The sequence below is a fragment of the Salmo salar genome, chromosome ssa01 (assembly GCF_905237065.1).
Source record: "Salmo salar chromosome ssa01, Ssal_v3.1, whole genome shotgun sequence".
NCBI lineage: Eukaryota > Metazoa > Chordata > Actinopteri > Salmoniformes > Salmonidae > Salmo > Salmo salar.
In genome coordinates, this window is record NC_059442.1 from 121,161,402 (window position 1) to 121,180,934 (window position 19,533).

Consider the following 19,533-nt stretch of genomic DNA (forward strand, 5'->3'; position numbering starts at 1 on the left):
ATAGCGGCGTTTTGTTCGTGCGTCCCAGACACTATCCGAATGGTAAAGAAGGGTCGCGCGCATGGCGCAATTCATGACAAAATAAATCTAAATATTCCATTACCGTACTTCGAAGCATGTCAACCGCTGTTTAAAATCAATTTTTACGCCATTTTTCTCGTAAAAAAGCGATAATATTCCGACCGGGAATCTCCTTTTCGGCAAACAGAGGGAAAAAAATCACAAAGACGGGGGCGGCCAGGGCACGCGCCTAAGTCCACAGTCCCTTGATCGGCCACTTGAGAAAGGCGATAATATGTTTCAGCCTGGGGCTGGGATGACGACATTCAGGTTTTTCCCGGGCTCTGAGCGCCTATGGACGACGTAGGAAGTGTCACGTTAGAGCAGAGATCCTTTGTAAAAGATAGAGATGGCAAAGAAGTTCAAGAAATGGTCAGACAGGCCACTTCCTGTAAAGGAATCTCTCAGGTTTTGACCTGCCATTTGAGTTCTGTTATACTCACAGACACCATTCAAACAGTTTTAGAAACTTTGGAGTGTTTTCTATCCAAAGCCAATAATTATATGCATATTCTAGTTACTGGGTAGGAGTAGTAACCAGATTAAATCGGGTACGTTTTTTATCCAGCCGTGAAAATACTGCCCCCTAGCCATAACAGGTTAAAAGACACCCCCTCTCCCCTCAAATTAAATGGACACTTCTGATGATGTATCATGACATCTGACGAATATACACTTGCAGGGCGAGGGGGCGAGGGAGGAAGGAATGATTTTTAAATGGACCGCCCGAAATGCGTCACTCGTTCATCCCGCGATGATTGTGTTTTCAGCCACCGGTAGCTTGTGGGTGCTTTATATGCGTTACAGTCAATTATGATTGCATGTCTACTTACATTAAATAAATAATGATTAATATACGCCTACTGTATGATAGCTAATAAATTATCTAACTGACGTTAGCCTGCCTAGCTGGGACTTCTGAAGAAGGACATTTTTTTACTTCTACAATATCCAAAAGATAACCAAACAAAAACATATTTACTTTTACGAGACGTGTTTGTGCCATCGTCCATTAGTAGCACAATTTCTAACTTATTTACATTTGTTTTTACTTACACTTGTATGTTGACGTTTAGGTTTTAATTTGACTGATTTTGGCGGATGTACAATCATCGCAAATTGAATTATGGGGAGGCCCCAAAGTGAACATAATTGTACACTTGCAAACTAAAACGAGGCTGAGGGGTTTTTGTGAGTTTGAACCGCAGCCCGGGTCTCAAAAGGCTTTTCCTAGTTAAATAAAAGGTTAAACATCTATATTTTTTAAAGAAACACAGAAAAACACATCCCGTCTGAATAAGGCTTAATGCAAGGGCTGTTTCCTCGTCTCTGCTGCTGCTGCCCCTGCCGCATTGTTGTCAATCCCAATACGCTGGTTAACTTTGCTATTACGCACAAATCTACATAGGGAAAAGTGCCAATTGTATGGCACACTGAAGATGTTTCAGAACCGCGGACAGCGATCATATCCAACGCTGGAAAAGCGCAAAAATAATATTAGATTAGTGTTGCACCATTATTTTTTACATAATATAACCATACACAATTTCAGTATCACATGTCTTAGCGTGATCGACTGTGCCATCCCCGTGGCCTAGCAATTGATTAGTCCAATGAGACAGGCGCGAATCAGACCGGTGTCTTGTGCACCATGAAAAATGTAATAAATTGCGACTGCTCAACTAAAATAAATCTCATTTGACCAACAGCCTATCAACCAAACAATCAACTAAATGGGGTCAGCCCTAGTTGATACCATTCTCTTCTACATTTTACTTTGTAAAAAGAAGCTGTTACAAGACTTTTATTTACTATAACTCTATTACTAATCCATTTTTTGTAAAGAAAACAAAAACATATCCTTGACTCTATCCAAGTTGATGAGAAGGAAACAAATGATGCCAGTCTGCCTGCAAAGCCGGCCCTTCGAAACTACATCTAAACTCTGACACTTTGTCAAACTCAAAATATAAGAAGATGCAGCTCTATTTGAAAATGTCACTTTTCCCAAGAATATCAGTGCTGTCCATGCATTCAGCACATGGCAACATTGCTCTGGCTACTAAGCAAAAAACTTGTAACATAATAACATTAAAATATGCTATTCTGTCGTCAATGGATGAATGGACGACAGAAACCAGATAGAAACTCATAATGGTGCATATGACGTGTTGAATGAATTGAATGATTATGAGGGTGATTGAATTTGATTGATCTGAATGATGAGGGTGAAGGGGATGATTGAATTTAGAACAATAGTGTAATGATGAAGAATTGTGGGCAGTCTAATTATTTTATTATGAAAGGCTGTAAATGGCATATAATTTCCCCTCAGAGAGTCAAATCAGACACTGAGTACAACAGAACGTGTGTAGTTCACAATGGCAAGCCGAACCAAACGAATGGATGCACTGACAGCATTGCAAATGTTAACCTCTCTGGGCTAGGCGGGACGAATTCGTCCCACCTACGTAACAGCCAGTTGAATCCTGTGGCGCGAATTTCAAAACCTTTGAAATGCTATTACTTCGATTTCAAAAAACATATGACTATTTTACAGCTATTTAAAGACAAGACTCTCGTTAATCTAACCACACTGTCCGATTTCAAAAAGGCTTTACAGCGAAAACAAAACATTAGATTATGTCAGGAGAGTACCCTGCCAAAAATAATCACACAGCCATTTTCAAAGCATGCATATATGCAACAAAAACCAAAACCACAGCTAAACGCAGCACTAACCTTTGATGATCTTCATCAGATGACACTCCTAGGACATTATGTTATATAATACATGCATGTTTTGTTCAATCAAGTTCATATTTATATTAAAAACCAGATTTTTACATTAGCATGTGATGTTCAGAACTAGCATACCCATTTCACCTGTGCACCTGGATGGTTATATTATATTTTTTGTGTCAACTTTGTCAAAAGAAGCTGTAACTGGTGTCATGGAAATTGCAAGATTATGTTATAATGCTTGTATTGCATTATAATGGTTGTTTTATTCGACAGAATCTGGGTTTCTGATTGTAATTCAACTATTGGTTTATTTGCCTGGAAAGATACGGTCGCTAGTGTTTGTTTAAGATATAAACTAAACGTTTTAATAGCTTGTTTAGTTTAAATTGAAAGACTAATTCATTCAAAATAATAGCGAGGCCATTTCGATGTAATACGTTGTCTGTTGCTTAAATGGTCTGCTGAAATAACATATTGAGAATGGAATCGTATTTAAATAACTGAATCAAAGAAGAGACAGTTACCTAAATCTAATGAATTCTAATAATAGCGGAGAGGTAATTGCGATAGAGTTGTGCCCACCGAAATGTATTTTTTATTCAAAAGGGTTGACTGATGTATTTTATAAATTTGGCGCTTTACATGTTATTTTTAAAGTCATGGACATTTCATAAGTGTGAAGCCGAAAGAGAAGAGAAAGTTGTAAAGTTTGTTTTTAATCTTTCGATAGAGGTAAGGCAGAAAGTTGTTTGAGTAGGGGTTATATTTTTGCCTACTGCTTAGAATAGGAGAGTTGGTTGTGCACGCTGGGCTATGTTGGGCTGTAATGGATTCAGGTGTGAATAAGGAAAAGTCTTGTGGTCAGTTTCTGATGATTGTTGCTTGGTTTTATTGTTTAGGTAACACCAGTGAATTTGAGCAGGAAGTTAATGTACTCTAACATTATAATCTGTTTCCATTACGTGGAACAATGTCAGGTCATTAAAGAGGATAGCAGTTTGAGTTTGATTTTATTTTTGCAGACTGTTTTTTTTTTAGATGCAAACAGTCCCTGAGCAACTTTGTCATCTTAACCATTACAGTAGTGAGTTCTTGTGTAGCTTGTTGTTTACTATTTGAATGCATACATCACTGTATCATCTGCATACATTGGAATTTCAGACCCTGTACAGAAAGAAGGAAGATCATTAATGTACGAGCTGAACAGTATTGACCTTTGGGGCATGCAAACATTGTAGCTATGAGTGGAAAAATGTTAGTTTTGACTCTTACGCTGATGAAACAGCACAAACTTTTTAAAGGTTTTAGATTTGTTAAACAACAGGTTTGTTTTTATTAAATTTATGCAACAGGTTGAAATGATTAGATTGCTGGAAAGGGGTTATGGGTTTGTTTACTGGTTATTTTAGGTGTTGATTTCACTTAATTAAACATTGTATTATCTGATGTATTTATAGGATTCTTTCTTCTGGGATGGATGGAAGTCACCTAAAGTATGTATGTTAAAGGAGACATGGGAGAACATGTCTCAAACAACATTTTATTAAACGCCTGGGATTGAATTTCACTGATTCCTTACGCTGAGAAATGTACTACATTTGCGATAGAGGAAAAATGATTACATTTAGATAGTAATTATAGCAGGATAATTGTGTCTAAGGGTAGCGCATGCTAAATTAAGTACATATAAACATTGAGGAAGATTAAAACTAATGATTAATGATTTGAGGGAGTACAGTGGAATTATCATTATTATTAGGTTTTGTTTGTAGTTAACTTTTGGGTTTCTGAATCGGTGTAGTATAATGAATGCTGACGAAGTGTTTTGTGTTTTTTTCTGGGAAAATGGGGGTTTCATTGTCTCTCTTTGGAATGTTTCCTGGGGCTATAATCTTGGGGAGAGTGAGTGAGATTGAGGCCGTAAAACTACCAAATTGAAAAGGCCTGGAAATGTTTTGTTGTGTTTATCTTAGGGGTTGCAAATACCCACACACACAACACCTTTGTTATGACTATTTGTTGGTGTTTTTAAAATACTGTTTGATTTGTGTATTCTATTTCCTTCGGGTTTGGTGAGCTTTCCATTTGTCAAGATATCTTGGAATTTTTATACATTTTTATTTTCTGAGTTTTAATTAAACACGTGAACTCTTTTGATAAAGGAATGTTCTGGGAACCTGGGATACAACATGTAGGAAATGTTTGACTATTTTTCTTTAATTTGTCTAATATAAGAAACACTTCTTTGAAGGGTTTGTATGACCTCTATCATGACTTTCCATTGTGCTTTGATCACCCTCATTGGAAAGCCATTTGGATAATGAAGTTAAGTTCATTTGTAATACTGATTTCAAGGTAATTTGTGTAAATGATAATTATGATGGAGTTCATAGTTCTTCGACATATTTGTAATTTGGACCAATGTGAAGAAAGAGAGGGCATTGCCTTTGACTAAGGGTAAGCTGCCTTAAGTCTATTTTCCTATGACCATATGGGTACAATCATTTTTCTTTGTGGAGTTTTTCAGAGTAGTGATTTTAATTTGATTATGTTATTTGAATTTTTTTTGACAAGTAGTAGCGTTGTTTTATACATTACTCTCATGGAGAGTTATGTGTTAAAAATGGGGGAGGATACAGTCCTTTGAGGTTTTGGATTCAATCCTTTGAGGTTTTGGGTTGAAGTTTACACACCTTCAGTGATGTGTAGGAGTGTATGGAGTGATATGTGAAGGAGTGTATTGTTGTGGTGTTTGTTCTGTTCTATTCCTGATGGGTTATAGGTCTAACTTCCTGATCCTGTGGCTCTGCGATGGAGTTGACAGTGTGATGGGGAGTATAAGCCAATTTGAAAGAATAGTTTCAATAGAATGTGTTATTCTCTTTAACATATGTTTAGACATTTGTATTAAGAATAATTGGTAAAAGTAATACTTTATCATGTAGTTAATGAACTGAACTGTTGTTCTGATCTGTTCTTTCGAGGTTATCATGAAAAGTGACATCAGACGGTATCTTAATGCATAGAAGAGATAAATGGACCGAACAGTGTGTGTACCTCAAACCCCCCTCTAACTGGCTGAAGAAGAGTGACAAAGGCGTTGAATTCGGTCCTGTCTGCACCATTTCTACCGAGAGGAATGGCCGAGCCAGCAACCGGTGTACAGTATCCGATCTAAGCTATCAACTGCTTTTCTCTCAAGTTTCTCTCAGGAGTGTGAGGGGAGTCCACGTGGAGTGAGCATTGGGAAAGGTGCTGTTCTAAACTTCTCTTATGTTGCTGGTATACTGGTTGACGAATGGACAAGACATAATGGGTGGTAAAGGTGAGACATTGAAATTGGGACATTATCATGGGCCAACCACTTTGAACTGTAAAGCTATCTGAAGAAGAACGAAGAGGACGCCAGAAGAATCAGTGCCTGGAGGAGGGGTTGGTCAACTGTGCCCAAATTTTTTTAGACTTTTGGGGTATCAGGTTGATTGTAGAGGTCTACACCACGTAACATTATAGTAATTTAGAGTAAGAATGCATTGAGATACTGATCTGTATTATAATCGCGATACAAAAAAAAAGTTAATAGTAGAATTATGGGATAATTATACTGGATGTTAATATAAATGTACATTCTGCCAATGTTGATGTGTGTTAAATTGAGTTTTTTACTTTGGTCCTATCACTCAATTTGAATCACTGAGCAATGTCATTTAAAAATTTAGGTTGGATAATTAATTAGGTTCTAATTATGATTTTATTTGGAAATTGAATGATTTTTAAAACTGAAGGGTTGATTTGAGTTGAGTATGTTAATATCTATAGGAGTGAAGCAATTAATGTATTAGGGATAGAATGTTTTGATTGTTGTTACGAACTAAAGATGTTGACACTATTATACACATGCCATGGTGAATGGAGAGGGTGAACTCTTATCTGGAGAATGAAACTGATCCTAATCTATTTTGATCTATTGGCATTACTTTATAAATAGTGGAATCATGATGCTTGTCTTGGGTCATGTTCATTACGAACCAAGGGAATACATTCGATTTTAACTAGGAGTCACTACCTGGATTTGTCCAACAGACTATGCTGATCCATTGGAGTGTGATAGATAACTAAAGCTTATTTTATTAAACTCCATTGTTGCATGCACTGCATTATGCATTAAATATGTGCTTTTCACTGTCTATGGAAAATATAGCTTTGAATCTCATAAACCGTATGAATTTTTTGTTTTTCTTCATGGGTTCATGCAGGTGACTGTGTATCATAACCTTCCCAGACAAATTGCTAGAGTGCTTAAAAAAATGTGTTGGGGGTTTGAATGAGGCTGAGTTAGTGTTGTGGAAGCTGATCATGTGCAGGAACCCCATGCAATGAGTTATTGTTTTTGTGATTTTTGGTTTATGTAGAATATATGCATTTTCCATGTGAATGAATGTTCTTAAATCTTGTAATTTTCTTTTAAATTGAGGACTCTCAAAATGGGGGAATGTCATGGAAATTGCAAGATTATGTTATAATGCTTGTATTGCATTATAATGGTTGCTTTATTTGACAGAATAGAGTATTCTGTTAACTATTGTGTGTGTGTTCTACTGAGGGCCTCTATGAGATAACACTGACAAAGGAGATTTACGATGTCTTTGGGTGATAAAACCTAAAGAGCATTCCACAGGCCACAATCATGTCGACAGTAAAATAAGACTAAATGCATTTAAAAATGTAAGCCGTGAATGCCTGAAATCTATATTGTTGTAGTTCACTAAGTTACGTTGTTACTGTGAGACTGACATGCTAGCATAAAAAACCCATGTTTTCAATTGGCAAAAAATAGTAATGAATGCTCATGAAATATGCTATCATGTGCATATATCAATCATGTGCATATATCAGCATATTAATCTCATAGGAAGTGCAAAATGAATCCTTTGTCACTGTGTGTTCCATTGGCAATGACTCGAAAATAGTACAGCCACAAGATTTTCATTTCCTGCTTGTATTTTTTTCTCAGGTTTTTGCCTGCCATATGAGTTCTGTTATACTTAGAGACACCATTCAAACAGTTTTAGAAACTTCAGAGTGTTTTCTATCCAAATCTATTAATAATATGCATATTCTATTTTCTGGGCCAGAGTAGTAACCTGTTTAAATTGGGTACGTTTTTCATCTGGCCGTGAAAATACTGCCCCCTAGCCCCAACAGGTTAAAAAGATGCACTATGCAGAAATCGCTTTGCCATTTCCTGGTTGCAAAAATTCTAAAAGTTTGCCTAATTTCAGTTTATGTGACAAAACAAGCTAGATTAGTGTTCGGAATCATTGTACCATCTAAACTGCAGGTGAAATATATTTTCCATAACCAAAAATAATGTATTTTTAGCTGTTTGAACGTGTTGTACAAAACCGAAAGTAAGACGCAAAAATGAAACTTAAGACCGGGAAGCATAGAAGTTGCACACATAGAAAAGGTCTAACGCTTCTTATACTTGCTTTCAAAGATAATGACATGTCTATAACACACATTTCTATCTGAATTTGTTAAGGTCACACAAAAAGTTACATATTGTAGCTTTAATGTCTCTCTGCAGGACACACACACAGACACACAAGGAGCGAGTAGTGATGAGCGATGCAGTGTGTAATAAGATGACCATTGTGAATAAAATTGCTTGAGGTGGGTTTAGCCAGAGAATATTCCTTGACTCAAGAGGACAACAATCATCCTCAAGCACATCCAATCCCTCCCCCACCACAGACACACACACTTTCTGCAGCCAGTAAGCTGCTCAAAGAAGGGTAAATAAAGATACGTGCACACTTCAACCACCAGCTGTCTAAATCCTGATCTGTCAGAATTAGAGCTGTTATATCGGTCACACAATAAGTGGCATATGCAGCCTAACCTTAATTTTACTGAGCCATAAACCCCAGACAAAAACAACAGGTGAATTAGCTAGCTCATGACATTCATGCAGGTCTGAGTTCTGGTGCCAAATCTGTGGCACCACAGTGAGACAAAACAACTAGATCTAGAGACAGACAGATGTTTTTGTTGTTTTAACATAATGTTTCTCATTAACAGACTTCAACAGTAGGCGTTTCATTAGCTTTGGGACACAACAGTCTGTGTATTGGATGGACTCCCGGAGTTGTGCGTGGTTCTGGTGCTTGGCGACGGAAAATAACCATACCACAAAAACATTTCCTGTAAGCAAAAGCATCTGTATAATCTCTAGAAACTCTACTTATCAGACAAAGTGAAATGTGTCCCTCGCTATTAAATAAATATCAATCCAAACTTTTGTCCAAACCGCATCATATTTCTGCCACGTTAGACAGCAGGCTGCCATTAGACCACACACTTTGTGAGACTTCCTACCAAGAAATCTACACAACAAAAAAGTAGGGACGTAGGTCAGAAAACCAGTGATGTGACCGCCTCATGCAACGCGACATGATTGCGGCCTGTGGAATGTTGTCCCACTCCTCTTCAATGGCTGTTTCGCAGTTGCTGGATATTGTCGAGAACTGGAACACGCCGTTGTACACCTCGATCCAGAGTAGGGATGCACGATATATCGGTGAATTTATCGGAATCGGACAATATTAGCTAAAAATGCCAACATCGGCCCGATGTCTAATTTAACGCCGATGTGCAAAATCGATGTCAAAGCTGACGTGCATACCTATATAACGTAGGTACATGACGTAATGACACCACGTAAAATGTTGAGCTACACGTGCGACACAGAATTTCTAACCTAGCCCACAATGTCTGCTGTGTGGATCGAGCAGTCATCTGAGAGTAAGAAAATCGCAGCGAGACAACTCAAAGCGAAATCCATTAACGCCAAGATAATGGAATTCATTGCTCTTGACAATCAACCGTTCTCTGTCGAGGGTGATGTTGGCTTTCGCTGGCTGGTCGAGTCCCGGTACACACTACCAAATGCGCTATTTTTCAGATGTTGACCTACCGGAGTTACACAGCAATAGCAGCACTGCTAAAAAAAATTTTTTAAATGGTGTCACTGATATTAGCTTCACGAATGACATTTGGACCAGCGATATATCAGCCCCATGAGCATGCCGAGTCTGACAGCATAGTGGGTCGTCGAGGATTTTGTACTGAAGAAAGTCGTATTGCATGCTCATGAACGTGCTGGTTGTCATACCGCTGCTGCCATTTCAATAGTATTTGAGAAAATGTTTGAAACTTATAAACATCAACACACTAGCTAGCTCCATTCGAACAACTGACTTGAGAAATAAGCTCATCAACAGCGTCTGCAGCAGACGTGAAACCCTCTGTCATGGCATTGAATCGCCTGCTCAACAAAACTGCCGACACAGGCTGTGAACAAGCGATTCGGTGGCACTCTCTCTTTACTATGTCGCCACCATGCTCGATGCCATGTACAAGGACTGCTACTTCGATGCAGACAAGAAACAGGGTTTACGTGAAATGTTACACACACAGCTGGACAGATGGAAACGGACACAGTGAAAGTGCGCACAGAGGAAGAGAGGCCACGGACAGACAGAGCTGAAACTTCGCTGCTCGACATGTATGATGAAATCCTGGTTGAGAATGAAATGACTGAACAAATGAACAACGAAACAGCACAGCAAGTGAAAGAAATAGGTTTTGATTATGTTTTAATGGTAATGGGGAAATACTCTAAATCCAAGATAGCGTAGCAGTCAGGCGTCTTTTGTCTTCGTCTTGTCCCGTGTATATATATCTTTTTATATATTTTTTCTTCACACATATTTTTTATATATTTTTTAACCCCAACTTCAACATACTCTCCTGCAACCCGCCTCACCCAATGTGGTATGGATCTGCTATTTTCTTTACTTTAGAACCGGAACCCCGAATAGAAGCTAGCCAGCTAACTAGCAGTCAGATAGCCACTGCTAGCGGTCTTCAGCTAACCTTTATCCCGGACAACTCCTGCCAATGTGCTCAGCACGATTCAACCCAGAGCTTAATCGGACTTGTTTTTCTCCATATCAAATCAAATTTTATTGGTCACATACACATGGTTAGCAGATGTTAATGTGAGTGTAGCGAAATGCTTGTGCTTCTAGTTCCGACCATGCAGTAATATCTAACAAGTAATCTAACAATTTCACAACAACAAAGGAATGAATAAGAATATGTACATATAAATATATGGATGAGCGATGGCTGAACGGCATCGACAAGATGCAGTAGATGGTATAGAGTACAGTAGATACATATGAGATGAGTAATGTAGGGCATGTAAACATTATATAAAGTAGCATTGTTTAAAGTGACTAGTGATACATTTATAACATCCAATGTTTTATTATTAAAGTGGCTAGAGATTTGAGTCAGTAGTTGGCAGCAGCCACTCAATGTTAGTGATGGCTGTTTAACAGTCTGATGGCCTTGAGATCTCCAGATTCCTACCGCAAGCTCTGAACCTCTTCACCTGGATCATCACAGCTAGCAAGCTGCTATCCGATTGGCTTCTCCTGGCTAACGTCTCTGTCCGGAAGCAAGCACCAATTAGCCTGGACCTAGCCTATGCTAGGCCCATCTCCCAGCAAGCTGAAGTGGTCCATCAGCCACTCCTTAGGCTACAATACCTATTTTGAAAATTGGCCTGGACCCCTTTTACTGCCGATACGGAGCCCCGCCGATCCATCATGACTGGACTACTGATGTAATCCGCCAGAGGGGTTTTTTCAACAGGCTCCTCCGTCACGACATCCCCTGAATGCCCATCTGCTAGCCTGCTAGCCACGGCCCGCTAGCCGTCAAGAGCATATCGGACTGTTAGCTGAAGAGGTCCATCAGCCAATTTCTTGGGCTACTATACCTTTTACTACACGGACCCCTGCTGATCCATCACGACTGGTCTGCCGACGTAACCGCACAAGGGGGCTACCACAGACTTCTTCCGTCGCGACGTCGCTCTAAGGCCCTTCTGCTAGCCCCGGCCCGCTAGCTGTCTGAATCATCGTGTCTCCAGCCCGCCCAGCTACTCACTGGACCCTATGATCACTCGGCTACGCATGCCTCTCCCTAATGTCAATATGCATTGTCCATTGCTATTTTGGTTAGTGATTGTCTTATTTCACTGTAGAGCCGCCAGCCCTGCTCAACATGCCTCAGCTAACCCTCTTGCCCCAACTCCCACACATGCGGTGACCTCACCTGGTTTAATTGATATTTCTAGAGACAATAACTCTCTCATTGTCACTCAATGCCTAGGTTTACCTAAACTGTATTCACATCCTACCATACCTTTGTCTGTACATTATGCATTGAATCTATTCTACCACGCCCAGAAACCTGCTCCTTTTACTCTCTGTTCCGAACGTACTAGACGACGAGTTCGTATAGCCTTTAGCCGTACCCTTATCCTACTCTGCCCCTCTGGCGATGTAGAGGGCCCTGCAGTGCCTAGCTCCACTCCCATTCCCCAGGCGCTCACATTTGTTGACTTCTGTAACCATAAAAACCTTGGTTTCATGCATGTTAACATTAGAAGCCTCCTCCCTAAGTTTCTTTTATTTACTGCTTTAGCACACTCCGCCAACCCGTATGTCCTAGCCGTGTCTAAATCCTGGCTTAGGAAGGCCACCAAAAACCCTGAAATTTCCATCCCTAACTATAACATTTCCTGACAAGATAGAGCTGCCAAAGGGGGCAGAGTTGCAATCTACTGCAGAGATAGCCTGCAGAGTTCTGTCTTACTATCCAGGTCTGCGCCCAAACAATTTGAGCTTCTACTTTTAAAAATCCACCTTTTCAGAAACAAGTGTCTCACCATTGCCGCTTGCTAAAGACCACCTTCTGCCCCCAGCATTGCCCTGGACACCATATGTGAATTAATTGCCCCCCATCTATCTTCAGAGCTTGTGCTGTTAGGTGACCTAAACTGAGACATGCTTAACACCCCAGCCTTCCTAAAATCTAAGCTTGATGCCCTCAATCTCACACAAACAATCAATGAACCTACCTGGTAAAACCCCAAATCCGTAAACACAAGGCACCCTCATACCCTCCTAACCAACCTGCCCTCCAAATACACCTCTGCTGTCTTCAACCAGGATCTCAGCGATCACTGCCTCATTGCTTGCGTCCGTAATGGGTCTGCGGTCAAACGACCACCCCTCATCAATGTCAAACGCTCCCTAAAACACTTCAGCGAGTAGGCCTTTCAAATCGACCTGGCCCGGGTATCCTGGAAGGATATCGACCTCATTCCGTCAGCAGAAGATGCCTGGTTATTCTTTAAAAGATCTTCCCTCACAATCTTAAATAAGCATGCCCCATTCAAAAAATGTAGGACCAGGAACAGATATAGCCCGTGGTTCACTCCAGACTTGACTGCCCTTGACCAGCACAAAAACATCCTGTGGCATACTGCATTAGCATCGAATAGCCCCCGTGAAATGCTACTTTTCAGGGAAGTTAGGAACCAATATACACAGGCAGTTAGAAATGCCAAGGCTAGCTTTTTCAAACAGAAATTTTCATCCTGCAGCACAAACTCCCAAAAAGTTCTGGGACACTGTAAAGTCCATGGAGAAAAAGAGCACCACCTCCCAGCTGCCCACTGCACTGAGGCTAGGAAACCACCGATAAATCTACGATAATTGACAATTTCAATAAGCATTTTTCTACGGCTGGCCATGCTTCCCACCTGGCCACCCCTGCCGCGGTCAACAGCCCTGCACCCCCCCAACAGCAACTTGCCCAAGCCTCCCCCATTTATCCTTCACCCAAATCCAGATAGCTGATGTTCGGAAAGAGCTGCAAAATCTGGACCCCTACAAATCAGCAGGGCTAGAGAATCTGGACCCTTTCTAAAATTATCAGCCGAAAATGTTGCAACCCGTATTACTAGCCTGTTCAACCTCTCTTTCGTATCGTCTGAGATCCCCAAAGGTTGGAAAGCTGCCGCGGTCATCCCCCTCTTCAAAGACCCAAACTGCTACAGACCTATATCTATCCTACCCTACCTTTCCAAGGTCTTCGAAAGCCAAGTTAACAAACAGATCACCGACCATTTCGAGTCCCACCACACCTTCTCCGCTATGCAATCTGGTTTCCGAACTGGTCACGGGTGCACCTCAGCCACGCTCAAGGTCCTAAACGATATCATAACCTCCATCGATAAGAGACAATACTGTGCAGCTGTATTCATAGACCTGGCCAAGGCTTTCGACTCTGTCAATCACCATATTCTTATTGGCAGACTCAACAGCCTTGGTTTCTCAAATGACTGCCTTGCCTGGTTCACCAACTACTTCTCAGACAGAGTTCAGTGTGTCAAATCGGAGGGCCTGTTGTCCGGACCTCTGGCAGTCTCTATGGGGGTGCCACAGGGTTCAATTCTTGGGCCGACTCTTCTGGCCCTTCTATGGACACTGTTAACTAACCTCCAGACGAGCTTCAACGCCATACAACTCTCCTCCCGTGGCCTCCAACTGCTCTTAAATGCAAGTAAAACCAAATGCATGCTCTTCAACCGATCGCTGCCAGCACCTGCCCGCCCGTCCAGCATTACTACTCTGGACGGTTCTGACTTAGAATATGTGGACAACTATAAATACCTAGGTGTCTGGTTAGACTGTAAACTCTCCTTCCATACTCACATTAAGCATCTCCAATCCAATATTAAATCTAGAATCGGCTTCCTATGTCGCAACAAAGCATCCTTCGCTCATGCTGCCAAACATACCCTCGTAAAACTGACTATCCTACCGATCCTTGACTTCGGCGATGTCATTTACAAAATAGCCTCCAACACTCTACTCAGCAAATTGGATGCAGGCTATCACAGTGCCATCCGTTTTGTCACCAAAGCCCCATATACTACCCACCACTGCGACCTGTACGCTCTCGTTGGCTGGCCCTCGCTTCATATTCGTCGCCAAACCCACTGGCTCCAGGTCATCTATAAGTCTTTGCTAGGTAAAGCCCCGCCTTATCTCAGCTCACTGGTCACCATAGCAGCATCCACCCGTAGCACGTGCTCCAGCATGTATATTTCACTGGTCACCCCCAAAGCCAATTCCTCCTTTGGTCGCCTTTCCTTCCAGTTCTCTGCTGCCAATGACTGGAACGAATTGCAAAAATCACTGAAGCTGGAGACTCATATCTCCCTCACTAACTTTAAGCATCAGCTGTCAGAGCAGCTCACAGATCACTGCACCTGTACATAGCCCATCTGTGAATAGCCCATCCAACTACCTCATCCCCATACTGTTATTCATTTATTTTGCTCCTTTGCACCCCAGTATCTCCACTTGCACATTCATCTTCTGCACATCTTTCCCTCCAGAGTTGAATTGCTAAATTGTAATTATTTTGCCACAATGACCTATTTTTGCCTTACCTCCCTTATCTTACGTCATTTGCACACACTGTATATAGACTTTTTTCTATTGTGTTATTGACTGTATGTTTGTTTATTCCATGTGTAACTGTGTTGTTTGTGTCGCACTGCTTTGCTTTATCTTGGCCAGGTCGCAGTTGTAAATGAGAACTTGTTCTCAACTAGCCTACCTGGTTAAATAAAGGTGAAATAAATAAAAAATAAATAAAATAAATAAGTAAATGCCAACAAAATAACTTTTTGGTCAGTGTGGTGTGTAACCTTTATTTAACTTGCCAAGTCAGTTAAGAACAAATTCTTATTTACAATGACGGCCTACCCCGGCCAACACCGGACGATGCTGGGCCCTATGGGGCTCCCAATCACAGCAGGATGTGACACAGCCTGGATTCCAACAAGGGACTGTAGTGACGCCTCTTGCACTGAGATGCAGTGCTTTAGACCCGCTGTGTCCATGTGTGTGTGGTAACTATTTAACTGTACTAGAATGCTTAAAAGGCATTCTAAAAATTTTAATATCGGTTATCGGTATTGTTTTTTTTGGCAAGGAAAATATCAGATATCGGTATCGGCCAAAAATGTCATATCGGTGCATCACTAATCCAGAGCATCCAAAACATGCTCAATGGGTGAGTATGCAGGCCATGTAAGAACTGGGACATTTTCAGCATCCAGGTATTGTGTACAGATCCTTACGACATAGGGGCGTGCATTGTCATGCTGAAACATGAGGTGATGGCGCCGAATGAATGGCACAACAATGGGCCCCAGGATCTCTTCACAGTATCTCTGTGCATTCAAATCGCCATCAATAAAATGCACTTGTGTTTGTTGTCCGTAGCTTATGCCTGCCCATACCAAAACCCCACCATGGGGTACTCTGTTCACAACGGCATACATGCTATCTTCCCAGTACAGTTGAAACTGGGATTCATCCTAGAAGAGCACACTTCTCCAGCGTGTTCACTTAAGTCAGTTACGACGCCATACTGCAGTCAGGTCAAGACGACGAGCACGCAGATGAGCTTCCTTGAGATGGTTTGACAGTTTGTGCAGAAATTATTCGCTTTTGCAAACCCAGTTTCATTAGCTGTCCAGGTGGCTGGTCTCAGATGATCCCGTAGGTGAAGAAGCCAGATGTGCAGGTCCTGGGCTGGCGTGTTTACACCTGGTCTGCAGTTGTGATGTAGGTTGGACGTACTGCCAAACTTTCAAAAACAATATTGGTGGCAGTTTATGGTAGAGAATTTAACAAAATAATCTGGCAACAGCTATGGTGGACATTCCTGCAGTCGCAAGCCAATTGCACACTCCCTCAAAATTTGAGACATTTGTGGCATTGCATTGTGTGACACAACTGCACAATTTAGAGTGGCTTTTTATTGTCCCCAGCACAAGGTGCACCTGTGTAATGACAATGCTGTTTAATCAGCTTCCTGATATGCCACACCTGTCAGGTGGTTGGATTATCTTGGCAAAGGAGAAATGCACACTAACAGGGATGTAAACAAATTTGTATACAAATTTAGAGTGAAATAAGCTTTCTGTGCATATGGAACATTTCTGGGATCATTTATTTTAGCTCATGAAACATGGGACCAACACTTCACATGTTGCGTTCATATTTTTGTTCAGTGTACAAATCTACCACTGTTTACACCGCAGGAATATGGTGCTGTTTGGACAAAAGTTGGATTCAAATATTTATTTGACAGAGGGGCATATTTCACTTTTTCTGGTAAATTGACTGCCTAGACATATGCTTTTATTGACAAGAAGTCGGCTATATTGTGGCGTGGTTATTTTCCGTCACCATCTACTATAATGAAGTACAACTCAGGGAGTCCAAGCAATAGACAGACTCCCGTTGTGTCCCAAAGCTAACAGTAGCGTTTCAATATTCAAAACACAAAAGATTGCGAGCACCTGCCCAAGAGAAAACACATACCTATACCGTAAGCTTTGGCTAGCAGCCAGCGGAGATTTGCATCTATTTTCGCTCTAGCGGAGTCATAGAGCTCCAGAGGCACGATCGCCATAGCCCCTCCTTCACCTGCATGAGCCGAACCAGCTTTTCCCTTGGTACTGTTTCCGCCAGCACACACGTCTAAATCCATCCTGTACCAGACAAACCACATACTAGTTAGAAAGAACAATGACGTTTACCAATGTCAACTGTATGCACTAGCTAATTTACTAGCAAAGGAACTGCATTCTCATGTACTGTATAAATACAATCACAGACAGTAACGCTAGATAGTTAATGTGCTAGTATAACAAAATAAATGCATCGTGGCGCATGTATGAAACGCCTACCTCTGGAAAAACAAGATTATAGCGGATGGTCAACCACCAAACGTAACTAACCTTAGTCTCGATTCATAATTCTCGCAAAATAAAATAACGACACACAAATAGCACGTTAATTGATTACATTCGCTTATCAGAGTTAGTTGATTAGCCAACTAGCTATAGCTACCAGCCAGGCTGTGTATGAATGAGCTTCGTTAGTTTTCTAGTCTAGCAGCAACGCTAAGCTTATTTGAGAGGTGACACGGCTAACGTCAGCCAAATTAGTTAGCTATGCTAAGTGGCTAGTTATCAAATACAGTCATTGTACAGTTGATTAATTTTAAAGCAATAAAATATTACTTTTAAATGAGCACGAGATCCACAATCCAGCTTTGACGAATAGTGAGGTATCCTTACAATCTAAAGAACAAAAAAACATCGTTTTCACCACAGCTAAAGTTACGGTTTGGTCCTCCCCACCAACTGACCAGCAAGACAATATGATGTGCAGTTCTTCTTAGATGGGGTTTAACGGCGGTTGGCATCCAATAAATGTTGCATTATCGCCACCTACTACCCTGGAGTATAACTCCCTTATACATTGCAAAACAAATACCTTACCATCTAACTCTGAGCTTGTAAAAAAATAAAAATAAAACACCCTGCCACCACAACCTTTCTGCGACTAACGTTCCATCCCTGCCGTGCAGTACTTCTTACTGAAGCATATATCACTTGTTGGCCTATCTCTCTGTTCACACCACTCCTGTCAGGATCCCTCCACCTTGACCCATCTTCCTCTACTTTCTTCACTGCCTCAGCATACTACAACTTCTACACTACTCTAACCCTGGAAAACTCAACCTGCCTCTTTCGCACCAGATATTTCAGATCCCCAGCTCCATGGGCACCCCAACAATTGACACATACCTTTTCTTTCCCCAATGCTGCACATTACTTTGTCACATGCCCTTCTGCACACTTCTCACACCTCCCTCCTACACTCTGCTGCCACATGCCCATAAGCTTGACACCTGTAACAATGTAATTTATTCGGCACAAAATCTTGTACAGGTTAACTTATATATCCTATCACTTCGTAGGGAAAAGACTCATGGTTAGTGTACATTAGTTGCCCAGAATGGCTCACTTGTGGGTGTACTGGCAGCATATAGCAGGATATAGCAGCACGTCCAATTGTGCATCAAGAATTCAGCATAGCAAGTTTGTATGAAGGTCTGGTTATTAAATGGGCAAATAGTGTAATCCATTCTCCATTTAATGAATTTGTTCACAGGTAAATAGTAATATGCTCTAAAACATTCTGTTGACAAACAAACTTTGTTGCCTTGTCTCCCATAGTCCACACGGCTGGGAGAACCTATTCAAGAAAGTAAATACATTTAAAAAATGTTTTAAAAAACTATGTATTATTAGCTAGCTACAGTGCAGGCTAACTCAAATGAGCTGCTAACGAAGCTAGCTAGCCAACTTTACATACTGTATAGATGGCTAAGTGAATTCAATATCACCAGCTACCTAACTTCATATTAGCTAGCTATCTTGGTGTATTTATCATTGTATGATGAAAAACACAAACTCCAAATGCATTTGTGGATAGCTAGCTAACAGCCATGGGAGAGGGTGAAAGGATAGCAGCTCCAGTTGTCAAAGAAGTGTGACGTATACACAGTGAGAAAGGAACGAGGTTCAGAAAGACAGTCTAATAATAATCCCGAGTGGCGCAGTGGTCTAAGGCACTGCATCGGATTTGCTAGCTGTGCCACTAGAGATCCTGGTTCGAGTCCAGGCTCTGTTGCAGCCGACCGCGACCGGGAGACCCATGGGGAGGTGCACAATTGGCCCAGCGTCGTCCAGGTTAGGGGAGGGTTTAGCCAGCAGAGATGTCATTGTCCCATCACGCTCTAGCAACTCCTGTGGTGGGCCGGGCACATGCACGCTGTCACGGTCGCCAGCTGTACGGTGTTTCCTCCGACACATTGGTGTGGCTGGCTTCCGGGTTAAGCGGGCATTGTGTCAAGAAGCAGTAC

General features: G+C 41.2%; 1 protein-coding gene across 1 annotated transcript in view; it reads right to left on the reverse strand.

The window, feature by feature from the left end:
• The window catches only part of LOC106560554 (calmodulin-regulated spectrin-associated protein 1-B), a 166,854-nt gene extending 148,843 nt beyond the window's left edge, over positions 1-18,011 (reverse strand). Inside the window, exons 1-2 of the mRNA XM_014123552.2 lie at positions 17,843-18,011; positions 17,139-17,308 (exon numbers count right to left, since the gene is read on the reverse strand). Coding sequence (XP_013979027.1) covers positions 17,139-17,307 — 169 coding nt within the window. The 5' untranslated portion in view covers position 17,308; positions 17,843-18,011. The remainder of the gene's footprint in view (positions 1-17,138; positions 17,309-17,842) is intronic.
• Between the last annotated feature and the right edge of the window lie 1,522 nt (positions 18,012-19,533).